The 21,238-nt window shown below is 43.1% G+C and overlaps 3 protein-coding genes across 3 annotated transcripts; all 3 read left to right on the top strand.

Moving 5' to 3' along the window:
* Positions 3,799-5,771, top strand: LOC8062740 (protein TIFY 10c). The gene is made up of 5 exons (XM_002462403.2): positions 3,799-4,168; positions 4,276-4,423; positions 4,608-4,807; positions 4,975-5,032; positions 5,170-5,771. Exons 1-5 carry the CDS (start codon positions 4,030-4,032, stop codon positions 5,288-5,290), a joined length of 666 nt encoding a protein of 221 aa, XP_002462448.1. The 5' UTR covers positions 3,799-4,029; the 3' UTR covers positions 5,291-5,771.
* On the top strand, positions 10,661-16,768 carry LOC8062739. The gene is made up of 10 exons (XM_021453057.1): positions 10,661-12,076; positions 12,628-12,786; positions 13,094-13,447; positions 13,530-13,593; positions 13,754-13,971; positions 14,051-14,164; positions 14,261-14,366; positions 14,450-14,661; positions 15,118-15,221; positions 16,157-16,768. Exons 1-10 carry the CDS (start codon positions 10,709-10,711, stop codon positions 16,302-16,304), a joined length of 2,847 nt encoding a protein of 948 aa, XP_021308732.1. The 5' UTR covers positions 10,661-10,708; the 3' UTR covers positions 16,305-16,768.
* On the top strand, positions 17,122-21,101 carry LOC8062738 (20 kDa chaperonin, chloroplastic). The gene is made up of 5 exons (XM_002462401.2): positions 17,122-17,442; positions 18,596-18,775; positions 19,131-19,286; positions 20,133-20,210; positions 20,633-21,101. Exons 1-5 carry the CDS (start codon positions 17,290-17,292, stop codon positions 20,837-20,839), a joined length of 774 nt encoding a protein of 257 aa, XP_002462446.1. The 5' UTR covers positions 17,122-17,289; the 3' UTR covers positions 20,840-21,101.

Here is a 21,238-nt window from a genome sequence, read left to right as displayed (position 1 = left end):
AGGCAGCACACCTGAGCCCAGAATTATTCGTAGATGGACGTGATTAGGCCCATCAAAACGAATCATCAAGGTCGCTTACCCGTTTTGCCCCTCAACTGGGCCGAATCTTGACCTGGAGTCCTGGACCATCAGTTACATGCTCAACCTGCATATGGGCTAACCTCAGGAGTCATATGTCCTGCCTGAGTAGGCGGGTTGATCAACGCATAGTTGTTTGTTAGGACTTAGCCTGGGCCGGATCCCTATTATTAATTAGCTTTAGCTTAGACGGCCGCGGCGGCCAGGCGAGGCGAGGATACGAGTTGCCGTCGCGAGGGGGTCGAACGAGCGAGCGTCGGCGGCCGCAGCGCGCAGCGCCATGAAGCTTTGGAGGAATAATATCGGGCAAGCGCTGTTATTAGTTTTGCAATCGGTCCTTTTGGTATTTATGAACTTCATCTTTTTTTTCATGACGTATTTTGTGAATTTCGTTGTTGGTCGATGTTTTTAATATAAGATTGATTTATGTTATTATATATATGTCCATTGTGAGAGGGCTATAGTAGAGATAAATTTTCGTAGACTTTTGTTCAGCCCGCCCTAAATTTTTTCTGCCTTCGTGGCTGATTGCCTCTAGTGTTATATAGAGACGAACTTGTTGTAATCCCACAAGCATATAGTGGAAGAAGATTTGGTTGGCTTGGTCCCTGGTTTTACCCCGATTTAGAGGTTTTTCACATTAAATCCGGTGTCTTATTATTGCTTCGAGTTTGGTTGCAACTAGTTACAACTGCAGTTGGAAGTGTCCTGCTGCAACTAGTTGTGACTATTGTTGGTGGTGTTACGATCGGTTGCAACAAGTTGTATGTGAGGTTGATGTGAAAATAACTGATTGGAACTAGTTGTGTCTGCTTTGTGATTTGAACACAGCTAATTGGAATCAATTGTGACTGCCTGCTATTTCCTCTATATATATGTGTGATGCATATGTTTATTTTCATGAATAGGTGACGACCTAGACTGATTTCATAGTATGGTGAAATTAAACGCTTTCATTATCATTGACAAGTGTGGTAGTGTGGTTAGAGCACTCCCAATGTAGAAACTATAATTGTTTCTATAGATATTAATTATAGTGTCACATAAACGTTTTGTTGATGTGACAAGATAGTTATTGAAGAGAGAGTAGAAATCATAAAAACTGGATCTAAGTTAGAAACCATATCTAGGCCTTGTTTAGTTCACCCCGAAATCCAAAAAGTTTTCAAGATTCCCTGTCACATCGAATCTTACGGCACATGCATGAAGCATTAAATATAGACGAAAATAAAAACTAATCACACAGTTTGACTGTAAATCACGAGACGAATCTTTTGACTCTAGTTAGTCTATGATTGAACAATATTTACCAGAAACAAACGAAAGTGCTACAGTCCCGAAAACTTTTCAGTTTTCGGAACTAAACAAGGCCCTACATGAAATCCAAAATATAAAGTGATATTATTGGCTGAGAATAGAGAGAATAAATGTAATTGGATAAAAAAATATTCTATAAAAATTTTTCATTGGAACCATAGTTTTTAAATATAGTGTTTATAAAAATTAATAAATATAAAACTACGTGCAGTTGCCCTTATCCCGGGACCCCAAAATACTTTGATAAAGGCCTTGTTTAGTTTTTAAAATTTTTAAGATTCTCCATCACATCGAATCTTGTGCCACATGCATGAAACATTAAATATAGATAAAAAAAATAACTAATTACACAGTTTATCTATAATTTACGAGATAAATCTTTTGAACCTAGTTAATCTATAATTAGACAACAATTGTTAAATAAAAATGAAAGTTGCAAAATTTTTCGTGAACTAAACAAGGCGAACAGCCAGGCTACACGCCTCTGTCAGAATAAAGTGCTCGCCTGATGGGCAGTACGTATTTCAATTGAGATTTAAAATCAGGGCACCCATTTCTTGGTAGTAGTAAATGTGGTTCTTTTGTCGCCCTCGTGAAACATGTGAGGTTCCTGTAGCGATGCACGGCCTCGCTAGATGTCTGTTGGATTTTGAGAGGAGAATGCACTGGCGCTGCCTTGGATTCGGGAACACGAACGCAGATCGTTCTTTAAGGCCTTGTTTAGTTGGTAATTTTTTTAAAAAAATTGAATACAATAATATTTTTATTTTTATTTAATAATCATTATTTAATTATAGACTAACTAGATTTAAAAAATTAGTCTCACGATTTACAGTGTGTAATTAGTTTTTATTTTTGTCTATATTTAATATTTTATACATATGCCGCAAGATTCGATATAATGAGAAATCTTGAATTTTTTTTGAACTAAACAAGCCCTTTGTCTGAGGGACGCAGTTTTGGCCTTGTTTACTTTCATTTTTTTTTTGCAAACTAGCTATTGTAGCACTTTTATTTATATTTGATAAATATTGTCTAATTATAGACTAATTAGACTTAAAAAATTCGTCTTGACAATTACAAGCAAAATATGTAATTAATTATTATTTTTTATATTTAATGTTTCATACCTGCACCATAAGATCACGCACTCACACGGAAATCGTGGCACAATTTTTTTAAAAAACTTATCGTGGCACAAATTTGGGAGACCAGAGCCGTCCCCAAGAGCAGAGCAGGTCGGGACCGAACGGGGTCATATGAAACTCGTGACGCCCTTTGCTGGAAGGACGGAGTTCACTACTTGAGGCAGGGTTGAGGCCTGCGAACCGGCCGTACCGTACTGTCACCGTACCGGCTCACTCGCTAAGAAAAGAAAAGGAGCCATCCACCATCCAGCGGGCGCGATCGGGCGTAGCCCGGTGCCGGCGCCCGGCGAGGCGATCAGCCATCGCCGTCGACAGGAGAGCGGTGGCGGGTCACATGTGGTGTGACCGCCGACAGATGAGATGCCACGTCGTCGGATCGGAGTCGGAGGCGAGACACATGACATGATGAGCGAACGTCCCAACGACGTCGCCCGTTGCCGACAGCGTGCGTGGTACTACTCCTCAAACCCCACCGGTGCTCATGGACGCTCGATCGTTTCGGATCTCACCGCACGCTCCCACCACAGGTCTTGATGTGACAAGGAATCTTGAAAACTTTTTCGTTTTTAGGGTGAACTAGACAAGGCCTGAACCAGCGTCGTCGCAAGTTGGCCTGAAACCAAGTTCTGCTCCTGCGGCCCTGCCTGTGTAAAATGTGTGTACCAAGTTACTGTTCGTTCATCTACGGTCTCTGAAATCTACGAGGGTCTCGTCTCCTGACTTCTCCGTGATCGGAAGAAAGAACGAAACTTGCCGGATGAGATGAGATGAGATGAGAGGCAACACGCGGTACACCGTCACGTCTCGCTGTACACCCGTCGCTGCCGAGGCGTCCCACGAGTCCGGCCGCCGGGGAGGCGGGGACCGCGGCGCCGGGAGATGAGACCCCACACACCCCCGCTCGCGGCCCCGGTCAAATCCCTCCCAGATCACGTGTCGCTAGCGCGCCTTTCCGCCTGATCGGGGCCGTCACGGACCCGTCCCTCTCGCCGTGCCCCCCTGCCCCTCCTCCGTCCGTCCGATCACGTCGCCACCGCCACCCCAGCGCGGCTCGTCCCCCTCCGACCCGTCGCTCTCCCTTATTCCCATTCCCCCGAGGACCACCAGTCGGCCGTTCCGGCAGTCACGTGTTTCATGCGACGCGAGTCGCCTCCCCGACCGGGGGTGTCCCGCTCCCGGCCGTGCCCACGGCTCGCTCGCCGTCCCACTTGCCGTCTCCTTGGCACGCGCTATTAAAGGGGCAAAGGCCATTTGCGAGGGGAGGAAAAGTACACGAGAGCTTGTCGGAGGCTGTGTGTCTCTGTGATTGATAAATAAATAAAACTGATAAGCAGCAGAGGAGGAGGAGGAAGCGAGGAGGAAGCTGCGACTTGGAGTTGGATTCGTCTTTGGTTATTGTCCGTCCCTGCTGCTAGCTGCTGAGCTGGGGGTGAAGTGGACGGGACGAGGAAGGAGAGGAGCCTAGGAGAAGGGCGCCGCCGCGGCCATGGCTGGACGTGCGCCGGCGACGGCGAGGGACAAGACCAGCTTCGCCGCCACGTGCAGCCTGCTGAGCCAGTATCTCAAGGAGAAGAAGGACGGTGGCCTGCAGCGCCTTGGCGGCCTCGCCATGGCGCCGGCAGCTGGTAAGCCAGCAACAGTTCCCGTGAACACCAATCGCTTTGCTACAGTTCCCACGTCTCTGAGTGAACAATACCGTTTTGCTTATCACACTCGCCCATCGTCGTCGCAGGAGCAGGAGCAGGAGGTTTCCGGCCGCCGACCACCATGAACTTGCTGTCAGCGCTCGACGCGCCGGCCGAGGAGCCCACCAGCGACGCGGCAAAGGCCACCGTCGAGGAGCCAAAAGACCATCACAAAAGCACCGCCGGAAATCCAAGGTAAATAAACGCAATCCGCAACCGTCCATGCACTACTACTACTGGTAAATTGATGACGAAGAAAGCAAAGATCGTGCCTTGTGAACCGAAAGAACAACACACACTCAGCTCAAAAGAAAAGAAATAAAGAACAAGTGTTGTCTGTTTTTGTCAAATAATAACAGAGACATTTCGATTCCTGTAGGGAGGCAGCCGGAGACGAGGCGCAACAGCTGACCATCTTCTACGGTGGAAAAGTGGTCGTCTTCGACAAGTTCCCCTCCACCAAGGTCAAGGACTTGCTGCAAATCATGAACCCTGGCGGCGACCGCGTGGACAGGGCCGGTGCCACTGCCACTGTCCCAACGCAGAGCCTGCCTACGCCTTCACACAACAGTCTCTCTGGTAAAGCCTCCCTCTTCTTGCACTTCTTGTTCTACCACGACAACGACCACAAACACTAGTTGGCAGCCCATACGCATTCGTTTAAGTTGGGGAAAAAAAAGATGATGGTGGTTTCACACAACTTTTGTCGGTGACACAAGTGTTTTTTGGTTTTTGTTCTGTAACAGATCTGCCGATTGCGAGGAGGAATTCACTCCACAGGTTCCTTGAGAAGAGAAAGGACAGGTAACTGAGTTGCTTTTTTTCTTAAGGATTTCCAGTGATGGGAGACAGTTACATTCAGGATCACCTGTGGAATCAAGTTCACTTAAGCATAGTTCTGACATATTTTTGTGCTTGTTTCATTCAAATTCAAATTCCAGGATAACTGCAAAGGCGCCATACCAAGTCAACAGCTCTGCTGGCGTTGAGGCGTCGTTCAAGGTGGAGAAACCTTGGCTGGGTCTGGGCCAAGAAGCGGCGACAGTCAAGCAGGAGATGTGATCTTTGCCCAAAAGGAAGATGCCAAATGATCAGGTAGAGATTGTTCACGGATGGTGCAGTGCACGTCGTAGCTTCAGGTTAAGGGAAAGAATAATTTACCGTCGGTTACTCAGTTTACTGCTCTACTACTACTTGCTAGTGACGAAGTTAGGAATTATTCTGGTGGTCATCCTAATTGGCCACGAGCATATACGTAAGGTCAGTCGGTCAGCCGTTCGTTGGCGAGATTGTTTGCTGCTGGAGATGAACATGCTCGCAGCAGTTTCGCTGGTCCGTGACCGGCGCCATATGTTGCAACGAATGGCTCGCTGCTGCCTTGCTCGATACATTTTATTGTCCTCTCCCTGTCATGGATCCTCCCTCTCGTAGAGGGTTTGTATGTTCAGTGGAAGATGTTTATTTGGTCTATTTAATTTTGTTTTTATGAACATGTATTGTATTGTGGTATGTTGTATAAATACACGCTTTATTATACTCCCTCCGTACTATAAAACATGTAGATCTCATTTTTCAAGACAAGTTTAGTGAAAGTATAAAATTATGCATGTGTCCCTCCTACATCTTTAGTGAAAGTATAAAATTATGCATGTGTCCCTCCTACATCCTTCTTCTCATGTGCTAGAACTCAAAAGCAATCTAAAATGCTCCTTCAAGTATAGTATATGGGATGGGTTGGTTTTCTAAAGGGGCAATGTTTTTTTTTATTGGTGGGGCCATCTGAAAAGATAGTCCGAATTCTAGAATTAGGTCTTGTTTACTTTCACCCAAAAATCTAAATTTTTTCAAGATTTTCCGTCACATCGAATCTTTAGACGTATGCATGGAGTATTAAATATAAATGAAAATAAAAACTAATTACGTAGTTTGGTTGGAACTAACGAGACGAATCTTTTGAGACTAGTTAGTCCATGGTTAGATAATAATTATCATAAACAAACAAAAATGCTACAGTGTCGCGGAATTTTTCCCTTCTAGAAGTAAACACGGCCTTACATGAATTTTGAGATAAATTTTGAACCATAGAATTACATGTTTTGTGGGATGGTACCACTAGGCTCCTAAATTCTTTGCATGAGTAACAGAAAATAATAATACGACCGCATGCAGCTGGTATTCTCCCAACGGGGAAAAAATATAACAAAAAAAAAGTCGTTCTAAGAAATGAGGCAAGTTCTCTCTCACTGTTGAGGACGCCCGAGTGTGTTCGGATTGAATCCTCCAAGACAGACTCGCAGCCAGGCATGAATTCCAACGTAGGCGATCGATCTGAGACGCACGGCGCGCCGGACAAGTTTTGCCTAGGGTTGAACTTGAACCAACCAAACAGCCCTACCTACCTGTTGAAACAACGAGTTTTTCGGCGGAGAAAACGGTGTGATTTCGGTTCTCGTGACGAGGTCTGCTAGCTTGGCTGAAAGAAAACAGGAGGGTGGTAGCCCTATCCTGCTATCCATAAAAAACGTGCTGAAACAAAACCAGAGGATTTCCTGCGCCTGCACTGCAGTGTACAGTACAGAACCGGAGCCACATGCATGTTATGCTAGCCCTGCCTGACACGGCAAGATCTGGAACGGAGCCAGCAAATAGCGCACGAGTTTGGCCGGGCAGGAAAAGCAGGACGAGAAAGCACGCCAACCCGGCCAGCCAAGAGCCAAGACGCGGTCCCCGGGCGTTGCTGTGCGTTGTGCGTACGTACTGCGACCCCGCAGCGTACGCCCACTGGGGATCGGCGTCGGCTTGCCCGTCCCTGCACGCCTCGGCATGCCGATCGTGCCGCCCGTGGGCCGTGGCGTCTGGCCTGGCGTGCTCATCTTTCTCCTCCCCTCTCCTCTCTCCCTGCTGGCGACAACGTCGATCGGGTTCGGCATCCACGCACGCATCTCTGACTGTCCGTCCGGTGTCCGGCCGGTCCGGCCGCACCGCGGCGTACGTGCGCCCGTCCGCTGGCTCTCCGTCGGTTTCGCCCAAGAAAAAAAAAAGATCAGCCAGTGGCTCTGTGTGCAGCGGGAGGATAAACTTTCGCCGTGACACCGACGACCCAGCTAGCGCCCAGACTTATTACAGTATTGTACGTAGCCTATATAGGCTAGTGTATTGTACAGTAGCAGTAGTATACTAGTATGACGTTACGCCTGCAGGTCTTCGTTAACCTGTCGTTTCTGCGACCGGAAGAACCGACCGCCGTGAATGACGGCTAGCTTCTTTAACTTGATGCGAGTGGGCACTAGGATCTAGAGGTGTTAGCGTCTAGTAATTTTTACTGCTTCCAGACCAGAAGAGGTGTACCAGGGTGAGTGGGTACTGAGCAGGGCGGCACACGAAACACATGCTTCCATTTGTTTTTGAAACTCTATTGCTTGGGACTTGGGAGCTGGGAGGTCAGTGCAAATCATCAAGTCCAACTTCTTGTTGTTTGATTATTCTGCCGAATAATCTCGTTTTGGCCACCTCGCGTAGGTAAACCAAGAAGCTTCCCTGCTCACAGAGCCTAAATCACGAAGCGATATATATTCATGGCGTTCACTTGCATTTGTCCTTGCAGGATCACCATCGATAGTGCAAAGGGGTCAGGATCACCATCGAGAGCGCATGCACACACATGATTTCCCCAGTTGGTGCGCTGGTCCATGCACGGTACGGTAGGCTAGTGCTCGAGCACAGTTGACCAACTGCAGCCACCGCAAATATCCGGCCGAGGCCATGCATGTCGCATCTGATTAAAGGACATCTGGCGAACGCGAAGCACTGGAAATATCTCGTGTGAGCTGCTGGTCCTCGACGCTCGTACAGTAACAGGCTAACAGCCGTGCTGAACCAGGAATCATTAAGGCTTTGTTTAGTTGAAGGGGAATTTTTTTTGTGTTATATCGAATGTTTTGTAGAATTTCGAAAGAGATGTTTGGATACTAATTAGGTTTAAAAAATTTGTCTTGTGATTTCTAACTAAATTATGTAATTAGTTTATTTTTTTTATCTATATTTAATATTCTATGTATGCGTCTAAACATTTGATATGATTGGTGAAAATTTTTTAGTTTGGAAACTAAAGACCTAAGCGGGTGAAGAGTTATTGGCTTCTCTCTTTAATTATAAATAAACTAATAAAAACGTGATGCACGGGGCCGCGCCGGTCAAGAAGACGAGGATGGCGCGGCGCAGCCCTGTGCGACTGTGCCGATCGGTGAAATGTGAAAGGCACATGGATAAAGAGATGGTACGGTCGTCCTTCAAGGGTTTTGCATTTGAGGTTTGTATTTAAATAATTTGTTAAAAAATTCTAAAAGAGGTATTCAACTGTTTTACATTTGGAGTTTGTAATTTGGGCAACTTGGCAAATGAGGGAGCAAACTTGACAAAAATGTCAAGTCGTGGACGGCTTTGCAAACCTGATCGTGTGAGCAAAGTCACGCAAGAAAAGCGTGCGCGCCTCGAGACCTTCTATTTTTATCCTTTACAAAGTCCAAATACCAATTCTCTTGGAGATGACCTATTTTTATCCTTTGCATTTTGTTATAAGAGTTTACGAACAACAACAAATGCCAAGTCAATTTGCCAAAGCCTTTGGAGATGCTGTTAGTTGCCACGTTTAGGACTATTACGAGTGTTATATTCGATTCAATCCAGGGGAAAAAAACGTGGTCTCACCTCACCGCCCAAGCAGTTAGCCGTTCAGAATTTTCGATCAATTTTGACACGACACGTTCGATTTTTTTTCTTTGAAAAATACGAAGGGGTCCTGACCAGGAAGTGGAATTACTCGCTTCAAATTATAGTCAGTTTGGCGTATATAAATCATACCCCAAACCTGTCTACATGCGTCTTAATTAGATTTTTCCATGTATTGCCATCATCTGTATGGCACAGATAAAGTTTTACATGCTAGATTCCAAACCTACTAGCTATCAACTATAAGCGGTTCTAGAAAAGGTAAAGCCACTTAAACACGGTGAAAAAAGTACTAACGAAGAAGTATAAAGATAGAGCGAGTAGAGAAACTTTTTTTCTAAGGTATTAAAAGGCTTGTTTAGAAACCTTATCGGATAAGCTCCAGTCAGTTAGAGCGTGCTTTGCGCTGATGAACCTATGCAACGAACGAAAAAGGGCTAGCAAGGTTATGATTGATGGACTATGAAGATTGAAGGCCATGAAGAATACTATATCATTTATGGAGATCAAGAGAAGTGAAGATACATTAAGATATATATCAAATGGCTTGATGAAGTGAAGATGGAGGAGCTTTATTGCATGGACAATGGCTAAAATATCGTCATTGGGTACACTTGAGGTGACTAGTATTCATCATATGGAAGATGGTGAGAATGAGAGTGGATGCTTGAGGGCACATGATGAAATAGAATACACACGGCAAATGTATGAGTTGCACATAAGAAGAAATCTATAAATGTTGTATTTTAATTTAAAATAATTAGATAGGAAATTACCATTTTATTATCAACATTAGAGCAACTCCAAGAGAGTTGATAAAAATGGATGGCTAAATTCAAGATTTAGCCAACCTCTAAAATAGAAAATCATGTAAAAAAGCAAAAATCTCCAACAGTCTTTCTAATACGGCAAATCATATGGCTAGCGGGACACGCAAGCTATATTTACCATGCGAGAACTCCGGAGTAGATGACTTGCTATTTTCTGCAAACCAAATACAATAGCTGTTGGACTATCTTTTCTCTCCCAAAATAGACAAATATAGAATACATAACATGGATAGCTCTTCTCTTGGAGTTGCTCTTAGCTTCAGTTATGAATTGACCATCATAAAATAAATTATAAAATTAAAATTCAATAAAAATGGTAAAATATAAATAGATACCTGTAACGTTCCGTCTCTACGAGGCCAGGCCCACTTACATCTTGCGACTAGATGAGTGATGACAAAGTGTGTAGAAAAGACTGCTGTTGGTACGTGAGGGCTGACTATATCCTAATATAGGCCTCAAAGATCAACAATCCGAAGCCCTTAGGCCTTGTTTAGTTCCCCAAAAATTTTGCAAAATTTTTCAGATTCCCCGTCACATCGAATCTTTAGACGTATGCATGGAGTATTAAATATAGATAAAAATAAAAACTAATTGCACAGTTTAATCAGAATTGACGAGACGAATCTTTTGAGTCTAGTTAGTCTATGATTGAACAATATTTGTCAAATACAAACGAAATTGCTACAGTACTCATTTTGCCAAAAATTTTGGAACTAAACAAGGCCTTATAAAGGTCCATTATGTAGGAACTTACAAGTTCAAATATAGGCCCATAAGATCCGAAGCCCGAAGAAAATTTTCGTGTTTACGCGCGCCCCTACTTTTGCAGTCCTCTTTCAAAATGCCCTGACCAACATTTTTTTGGTCACTTTTCTGTTCCCCGCTTCGCATTTTCCCACCCTTCCGCTTCCACGAGCAGATGGCGGCGAGTGGCAAGCTCTCGGCGAAGCCCTCCCCGTCGCCGACGGTCGCTCCCGCCTCGCGCCCCAAATTCACAGCCGTTACCTTCCTCGGTGACTGTGACGACGACGACGACTTCCAACCTCCTCGCCCCCGCCCATTGAAGCCTTGCAATGGCGCCGCCGCACTTCGGCTCCGCAAGAAGCTCAAGGCTTCATCCTCCTCCGCTTCCTCCGGGAAGGAGAACAGTTCCGCCGCCGGTGGTGCCGTTGCTGCGGTGGGGATCGCCTCGACAGCCGCGAAGGATGCCGGAACCCTAGCCACCTGCTCAAGGGTTAGTGGCGGCGTTCCCAAATCGAAGAAACGAAAGGCCGGAGAAATTTGCGGCCTCTCGAGGTACGGATCTGATAGCACCAAACTAAGTTGTAAACCGAAGATAGGATTGGATAGATATGGATATGGCAAAGGGAGCTCCAGTTCCTTGCCCAATTCGTTAGAATCGAGGGTTTTGGCGCTCGGTGCGGTATGTGATTTGGGAGTTGGGCGCTGTGAGGTGGCTCAAGTAGCTGGTACCTTAGTTCTTGAGGAGGGGCACGCCACAGAGGAGCTGGCTGGCTCTGAGTGTGATCCTCCAAAAACGGAGAAGAAGCTGGGCAGTTCTGGAGCTGTAGAGGGACATTATGACTCCAGGTTGATTGAACCGGGGCTTATTGAATCAGATGCAAACCGGGAGTCTGTAACTGCTTGTTCATATGATTCAGAAGTGCTTGATTCAGGGATTCTTGGCTCACTGACTGATAAACAGGACACGAAGAAAGCAAACGGGGTGGCATCTGAATGTGGTTTTGGGCTTCAGAACGGGAACTATCACTTGCATTCTCTACAGTCAGAGCTCCTAATGTCGAACGCAAAGTATGATTCTAGGGTTTTTGCTAGCAATGAAATCCAAGAGCCTGGTTTGGGAGCTGGTAACTTGATTTCACAAGAGAGGAACGTAGCAGCAGGACATTCTGCATGTACAACCCCTGAAAATGTGACTATGGAGAATAAATCAAGTGAGCATGAGGCTTGTAAGGGGAAGTGCCGCTCTAATTCATCTGAATCAAAGCTTCAAGAATCCCATATGATCCATGACTTTGAAGTTGATGGTTGTGATGATTTCGAGATTGGGACACAGCTCAGTGAGCTCATTAACTTGTGTATGAAGGATTCCATAGAGGGACAGTTAAACTTTAGTGCATCTCCCATGGAACAGAACACATTGGATTCTAAGCGACTCGGTTCAGACTATGAAGTGAAATGCCCTCTCTGTGGATCGGATATATCTGATTTAAGCGAGGAGCTCCGGCAGCTGCATACTAACAATTGTCTTGACGAACCAGCTAAGGTTATGTTCAATATGTCCTAATATTATAATTTCTTTGTGCTAATGTGCCTAAAATATACATGCTAAATTGTTGTTTTGGCTAGAAGCTCAAAAATATTGCTGCTTTTGTGTTGATCCTCTACTTGATGGTATTGTTTCTTTGCATAATGTTGACCATTATCATCGTGGTTTGTTTTTGTACATCATCATCTGCCTATTTGGGGCAATAAACAAACATCACTGAAAATGTATCCACAGTGGATTGCAATTTACAACAATGAACAATGTCAATGATGTGGAAGCTTTCCTACCATATTTGCTTGATAATGAACTATAAAAGAGCACTAGTGGTTCAATGAAATCTTTTTATTTAGATTTAATCGGCTAATCATCAATAAAACATTTATGTTATCATCCAATTTACTCATTGCTGAGCAATAAAACTCAGAGATGAAGTTAGTGGAGTGTGGATACAAAGAACATGACTTAGTTCATTTGGCATCCCTAATTCTTCTTCTATAATAAGAATAATATATCTTAAAGTAGCCATATACTTGAATTATCCTTTTCAGGAATCTAGTCCCAACCATAAAAAAGAGCCCTGTGCTGGACAAAATGTTGAAACTGGACGTGTTGTCGAATGGTTAAGAAACCTTGGGTTATCCAAGTATGAGGAGGTTTTTATCAGAGAAGAAGTTGACTGGGAAACCTTGCAGTGGCTCACTGAAGAGGTACATTCTGTCTTATTCTTAGATGCAAGTTTATTTTAAAGTGTAGAGCATAACTCCATTTCTGCTTAAATTATGTGACCCATCTTTTTGTAAGTCTGAGGCTGTTCCTGACGCAGCATTCACTTGCATGTTTTGCTGATTTGATCTTGTTGAAGCATGAGTAGATGCCTCAGCTCTCCACGAAATCCTAAGATTTTGAGAGAATTGCTTGGTTGTTAGTATATTGAATGTGACTCCAATAGGCAAATCCGCAAATGATACTTTTGGTTCCCGGTAAAGCAACTAACATTTGCCCTATTGACTGCAGGATCTGTTGGGTATCGGGATCACCTCTCTTGGACCAAGAAAGAAAATTATCCATGCTCTAGGAGAGTTACGGAAGAAACATGACGATCCCTGTGAAGTGGAAGATGTCGTGTTAAATTCAGAAAATACTAAGAAGACTAAACTTCCGATGAATGGTAATAAATTAATTACTGAATACTTTCAATGTTCCTCATTTGATCAAAGACAAAGAAGGGTATGCAAAGTCAACAAGCCATCTAATCTGAACGAGAAGAAAATTTCTAGTGCTAAAATACCCACTAGAAGAAGTGCTGGTAAAGGAAAGGTTAAAGATACACCTCTTTGGTGTTGCATCCCAGGGACCCCTTTTCGAGTGGTATGCTTTTATCTCTGCAGACCTACGAACATTTATCCTTAATATCAATCAGCGTGTTTTATAACTTAAAATGTTGCTGCAGGATGCATTTCGCTACTTGAGAGGCGATTGTTCCCACTGGTTTCTCACACACTTCCATGTGGATCGTAAGTACAACCTCTATTGTTTGTTGCCTGAGTTTATATTTAATTGAACTCTTCCTGCACCAGCATATTAGCAAACTGGTTCCTACATGTTTTCTTTCTCATTATTGCTAGTCACCTAATTCTGATGTTCAATGTCTAACACATATTTCTATTTCAACAGATTATCAAGGCTTGACTAGAAGCTTTTGTCATGGGAAGATATACTGTTCGTCAATTACAGCAAGTCTTGTGCATCATAAGATTGGTATCCCATGGGATAGATTGCATGTATTGACCCTAAATGAAAAGCTCACTATTGGTGGAGTTAGTTTGACATGTTTTGATGCCAATCATTGCCCTGGATCAATCATTATTCTCTTTGAGCCTCCCAACGGTAAAGTAAGTGTTTGTATGCGTATTTTTTTCCATCTATTTGACATAACTATTGAATATGTTATTTTTCTTTACGCCTTTTTAGGCTGTTTTGCACACCGGAGACTTCCGGTTTTCTTCCGAGATGGCCAACAATCCTGTTTTGCAGTCTTCTCATATCCACACTCTAATACTTGACACAACCTATTGCAATCCACGGGTATGTCTTTTTAGTTTGTCAAGAAAAATATATGTTTCCAAAGTTTAGAATTAAATTTGACATGGTTAATCTTCCATGAATAAAATTATTTTGCAGTATGACTTCCCAAGTCAAGAGATTGTAATACAGTTCGTTATCGAGGCCATCCAAGCAGAAGCTTTCAATCCAAAAACATTGTTTTTGATTGGTAGCTACACAATTGGTATTATCTCGTATTTTCTGTTTCGGGGTATTTTGGTGTTTCTCTAAGTTAGGATCATTACTTACAGGTGTTCTTGTATGCAGGAAAAGAAAGACTGTTTATGGAGGTTGCTCGTTTGCTTCAGAAGAAAATATATGTTGGAGCTGCAAAGCTGCAAATATTGAAACATTTAGAGCTTCCTCAGGAGATTATGCACTGGTTTACAGCCAATGAAGCAGAAAGTCACATACATGTTGTCCCCATGTGGACTCTAGCAAGCTTCAAGCGGATGAAATATTTATCAAATCAATATGCCGTAAGTCTTTGTATTCTGTCTTATGCCTTCATAAGACTGTAGGAGAGATTTCATTTTTATTTATGGGCCTCCCTGATAATGGGCATGATCAAAACTCCTAGGAATTTGTTGAACTTTAAATTGAACCAGAAATCCCTAGATGAAACACCACCAAGAAAATAGGCCCATGGATGCTAGGAATTATTCTACTCAGAAAGAGACAACTAAAAACCTCATCTTTAACCATATATTCTGGTTGTATTATCAGGAGTCAGGACTTCAGAACTGAGATGAATTTCTATATTCCCTTCAATATGTTTAGCCTTTCATTTAGGTGAACTGTCTGGAGGTTCCATCTTTGTTCCAGATTCCCATCCAGCAAGAAATCACAATCTCAGATTCTCAGTCCATTTTCCCCTTTTTATTTCGAATTCTGTTATACATTTTTATTTTCTGAAAAGCGACTTTAACCTTCAGGGCCAGTTTGACCTCATAGTGGCGTTTTGTCCTACTGGTTGGGCATTTGGCAAAGGTAGGAAAAAGACACCAGGCAAAAGGTGGCAACAAGGATCAATCATCAGGTACCATCCTGGAATTTTTTTTATACATTTTTCCTTTTGTTAATCTGTCCTGGCCTCCTGGGGCTTATCGGACAGTGTTGTAGTCTGTTTGGTTATTTGTATCACCTAGCCCGCCTTGTATGAGCTGAACCAGGCTCACTAAAACATGCTAAACTCATACAAGGTCAGTTTGTTTGGTTGCTCCTATTTTCCCATCCTGTCTAAGGTATAGTGATGGGTTGTCCGTATGAGAATATGTCACATGAGATAAATGTTTAAGATAAAAGTAATATATTTGTTGTATATAAGTATGTTTGATAGTCTTAGTTTTCCTTATTAAGCCTTAATTAGCTCTTAAAAACACTAATATCACTTAATATATACTCCCTCTGTTCAAACTAGCTTAACTTTAACTAAGTTTATAGTGAATAGTCTTAACATTTATGTTGTGTTCAAAAAAAGTATTATCATTTATGTCTTCAACTAGGTTTACTACGAAAATATATTTTATAAATAATTTAATGCTACTTATTTTGTATCATAAATGTTAATAGGTTTTTTTATATATAAGTTTAGTCAAACTTCAAATCATTTGTTGAAAAGTGAGAATTGCATCCTTTTGTGGATAGAGGGAGTACTAATTATGGACTAAGTATATCATTAGCTAGGAAACACCTTGCATCCAACGAGCCAGGCCTGCAGGAAAGGCTAATGAAACTTCTTTCTTGGGAGCCAGGTTGAAGGAGCTCTTTTGCATCCTGCGGAACAGGCTTAGGTCTTTGTCGATGCAACCAAACAGCCCAAAACCGCATCCAGTGAGCCTGGCCAGGCCTTGTAGTCTGTAGAGGCAACGAAACAAGCTATTAGTGCCTGCCCTAAAGAAATATCCACAATCTTAAGAAACCTATACCGTGTCTGGACTAAAGTTTCACATGCCATTCGTTTTGTTTCTACAGATACGAAGTGCCCTACAGTGAACACAGCAGTTTCACGGAACTGCAAGAATTTGTCAAGTTCATATCACCAGAGCACATAATCCCTAGTGTGAACAACGATGGCCCTGAGAGTGCAGATGCTATGCTTGCCCAGCTGTTAAACGAGTAGTGGAATTCGTTGCTCCAATATCTTCGGCCTGACTACAAATTTCTGTTTGAAGACCATCTGATGAAAGGGATGGACGCTCGATGGAGGAGCTAACTTCCAAGGATTAATGCAGTGATGGCGGAAGCATTCCTGAATCCTGATGATGCCACCCGGAGTTCTGATGTGGAAATCCAGAGATACAGGGTGCATAGGTGCGCACACAAACGGTATCGGACCGTTGGCAACGTGGGGGTGCTGGTTGACAATCGTCAGCCAAAATGTGTACTGGAATGGATACCTGCGATATCGTGTATTCCTGTGAATTTTGATTTTTCTTTCTTTTTTTTTTTGCCAAAACCTTGTTAATTGTGATTGCCAAACGAGTGAACTTGCATCCGATTAATTGAGTGCATCTCATTATGAGTCCATTTGTACACAAACTTGTACAGGGTTGGTTTCCTAGTGATGGTGACCTGGATTACATGCAAATAGAAGAAGGCCTTGTTTTGTTCTTAAAAAATTTTGCAAAATTTTTTAATTCCCCGTCACATGAAATCTTTAGAAAATAAAAACTAATTGTACAGTTTGGTTGGAATTGTCGAGACAAATCTTTTGAGTCTAGTTAGTATATAATTGGATAATATTTGTCAAATACAAACGAAATTGGTACTATTTCTATTTTGCAAATTTTTTTAAAACTAAACAAGGCCGAACTGCCATGAGTCGAAAGAAAAAAAAAAACGCTGATCAAACTGGCCAAATCAGTGGAGGCCTACTTGTCAGCCAACCTGACCAGTGACCACTTGCGGCCATCCGCACCAGTCCACCGCCCGAGATCTTCTAGAACCATCCGGCGTCCTCTCCCTAAACGCAACAGTCCAATAAGCGCCGCAGCAACGCTTCAAGATAGGTTTAACGGCCCCCTTATCCAGCTCAACCCCGTCGTCCCCCGCTCCTCAGCTTTCGTTCTCGCGCTCAGTGTCATTTGCAGTTCCCGGCAGTAGCCATGGCGTCGGTGCAGCTGTCTGGGCCGCGGGTGGTGGCGGCTGCGAAACCAGCTACGGTGGGCGGGCTCCTCCTGACGCCGTCCCTTGCGGTGCCAACGGGGCGGAGGGCCAGGGGGCTCGTGGTGAGGGCCGCCACGGTCGTGTCACCCAAGGTAACATACAGAACGTTGCTATATATCGTGTTGGGGTTCTGTGGTTGCAGACTTGCAGTGGGGCGCGTCTGGTGGCCTGTGTTCGGTTCTCTGAGTGTTGGGCGGTACGCTCGTATGAGAAATCTCAAAATTTTAAGGAATTTGGATGAATGTTGTGCTGAAACAAAGCTTATTGTCGTGGTTGGGGACATTGCTAGGAAGACTGAAAATCCTTTGTGGAGCAAGATTGTATTAGTTGTCATTCACTGAGGCAAGAGAACCTTCTGATTGAAAGAACAAAAGCCCACACCTAAACTTGTCTAGTTATCTTAGAGCACAAATGAGTAGCGATCCTATGAAGAAAAAGAGGAGCAATGTTTGATGTTTCTCTCCATTTGTTAAGAGAATGCAGCCTGCTGTATATCATCGATGTAACTTCTCCTTTGCCTCATAGCACAACAGCTCATGGTCTGGAGAGTATGATTGGTGGCTTTTAATAGGATTAGTGCCTGATATATCAGCCATTTCCGATTAGAAGATTCAAGTATCCAAGGTTGAGTTCAAGTGAATTACAATCCCTCTGGTTTTCCAAATAGTCATGATAATCCTTCCCTGTATGAGCATGCAGATGCAAACCAGGGGTGGAGCTTAGTGGAGCCAAACTTGGCTCCTACCCCCCTTGACTGAGAAAGACTAGCAAAAGTTTATGTATATGTGCAAGTACATAAACAGTCCATCTAGAGAGCTATCTAGTCTAAGCTTGCTTCCCTGCAAACTGTGCATCTAATGGTCTCGTGCCCATCTATCTGCATCAAGTAGTACTAGCTGACCAAAAAACTGCATTTTAATCTGCACTTCTACCTTAATTTAATAGCAGAGCTCCTACTACCCATTTCTTTCCAACAAAAACTTGTTAATATGGTAATAACGCTCGTTTTTACCATATTATCAACGGACAAACTGATGCAAACCCCAGGCATGAGTGACGAAACCTGTTTGTTTTAGTGACTAACACCTATGCTATCTAGTCTTGCACTTACACGTCTGCTGTCCCAGTCCACATGATAGTACAGTTTCTGTGTGTGACAAACCTCTATTGCTCAGTTAGCAATGTGTGTGATTCTTGTCTTTTTGTGTAAGCAGTTGTGTTCATATACATGCATACAATTTGCAGTATACTTCCATAAAACCATTGGGAGACAGAGTACTTGTGAAGATCAAGACATCTGAGGCTAAATCTGAGGGAGGGATTTTACTTCCAGTATCAGTTCAGACAAGACCACAAGGAGGGGAAGTTGTTGCGGTTGGAGAAGGGAGAAGTTTCGGAAGTAACAGCATTGAGATCAGTGTTCCGGTATGTACTTTTGCACTGCTAAGTTTACTTTGTATAAACAGACATGTCTGAAATTCTATACTTGTGTATTTAAACATTTACAAATAGCAGAAATGGAAAATAATCAATGAATGAACTAAAAGTGCTGTTACTGCTGCACTGCCATCCATGATAAAAATGTAAGAAGGTAGCTGTATGTTTCATATGCTGAGATTTTGCTCTATCCAATCTTCTTCTAGGTTTGAACTTCTAGTTCTGGAAGACAATTTGCTTCATAGCCTTGTCACCAGTAACATATACTTTTTTCCTCGAACACACTGGTACTGTAATATATAAGTAATTGAGTAATTTGACATTGATTTATACTCTTGTGCAGGTTGGTGCACAAGTTGTCTACTCGAAATACGCGGGCACAGAATTGAAATTCAATGATGCCGACCATCTCATTTTGAAAGAGGATGACATAATTGGTATTCTCGACAGTGATGATGTGAAGGATATGAAACCGCTGAATGATCGCATTCTGATTAAGGTATGCTTGTCAAGAATATTACTATTGTGACACTATCCAGATTAATTGGCTACTGTACTCCTATTCTGCTCACGTTATTCTAAGCAAACCTTTTCCCATGCCACAATTTGTCTGGCAACTTCACACACAAGTTACGTATGCCATATATGAAAGGCTTCATCTCTAGTGACAAACTTATATCAAGTTTAGAAAATCGTGTTTGCACCATTCGCAGCAGAATAAACCATATAATACGACATATTCATCCACTAAGAACAGAACAGGAAAGCCACACATTGGACAAAGTCACAAAAGTTTCATGATGTCTCTGGCAGATGCTCTGTTTATTCATGATATGTTTTCATGTCTTCTGTCTAGTCTGGATACTACTAGCAAAGCTTGTCCAGGGAGCTCCATTTGTGCATTCCACAGCTGATGGGAACTCTTCGACTTGACTCACTTCACCACTGACCCAATCTAAGTCAAATCTTGTTTGGCACTTGTCTTACATTTGCACCATGTCGAGTACCCCAGTCTAAGGTTATCCATCTTGTATGCATGCACTGTGATAGTGGTTCTGGTGACACATTATTCCTTGTTTTGGGATAATGGAATAGTAACATACTCCTCGAAGAAAAAGTAACATACTACTATACTGGCATCTGCAGTGACATTTTCTCCTTTAAAGATTCAAATGCATATTATGTTCTATACTAGTTTATTCTTCGAATAGTCAAAGTGGACAATAACTCGGTACATTCCATCCGGCCAAGAGGAAATCTGTGTTTTAGTGCATGCTAAGCAGCAGCTATGTTCTGTGCTGTTGGAGTGTGGTTACTGAATCTTTTTATTCTCCTTCGGTACCAGGTTGCTGAAGCTGAAGAACAAACTGCTGGTGGTTTGCTATTGACGCAGGCGACTAAGGAGAAACCTTCTGTTGGAACAGTGAGTATTTTAGGTTTAGTATATTGAGCATTTTGCAGTAATTTATTTGATTATCTGTTGATTATGATTGCATATGTTTTCAAGTTATGAACACATTCAACAGCTGAATTATGATGGCAGAGAATTACTTATTTTGTTTTGGGCCTTCTTTGAATTTTGGTGGTGGGCGTCAGTAGTGCATTTGACATGTTCTAGACTTCTAGTGTGGTTCGCTACAGAGGTTTGGAGATGGTTACTAAATACCATTGGTCGTCTGTTTATAGGGAAAAACACAATAGAGTGGCCACCTCACTAGAAAAAGAACAAACGATCATACAAAATTATACTTCATCCGTCGTCTGTACTATGTATACATTCTCCATTTTATTCGTTCAATCCTGACATTGAGCCCATTTCTCGAGTCTAATACACGGTGAACACAGGTGGTAGCCGTTGGCCCAGGGCCATTGGGTGAGGACGGCAGCAGGAATCCCCTGCGGATCACTCCTGGAAGCAACGTGATGTATAGCAAGTATGCAGGGAGTGAGTTCAAGGGCGAGGACGGTCAGTACATCGTGCTCAGGTCGTCTGACGTCATGGCTGTTCTTACCTCTGATTCCGAAGCATACAGCGCCATTTATGAAATGTAGGAAGCTTTGATGTTGAGGCCGAACCTTGTCTTCCATTTTTCTCCTGTTTGGAATTGCTGGAAGGTTTTAGCTGTACTTTGGTGCGAATTACAAGGAAAATAAAGCTGAGTAGCGTAGACTTGAGACAAGACCGTGCTATATGCCTATTTGGCTGGTTGGTGAGCTGACCAGCATGTCGGATTCGGCTGTTCTTCCTGGTAGTCAGCGTTTTACACCAAGATTGGCCAACGGCATCAATATTACTAATATTTTCATCTTGCAAGGAACGGTGAACGAGGGCATTTGGTTCGGTTGGTGGAGGGTGATGATAGTGGATAATGATAGGATAGTTGGTGAAGAGGACCTGGTGCCAATATGAAGGGTCATATGGAATGGAATGTTATGTCTGCATCGGCACGA

The sequence above is a fragment of the Sorghum bicolor genome, chromosome 2, assembly GCF_000003195.3.
Source record: "Sorghum bicolor cultivar BTx623 chromosome 2, Sorghum_bicolor_NCBIv3, whole genome shotgun sequence".
Classification (NCBI taxonomy): Eukaryota; Viridiplantae; Streptophyta; class Magnoliopsida; order Poales; family Poaceae; genus Sorghum; species Sorghum bicolor.
This window is presented reverse-complemented; position numbering and strand designations above follow the sequence as displayed.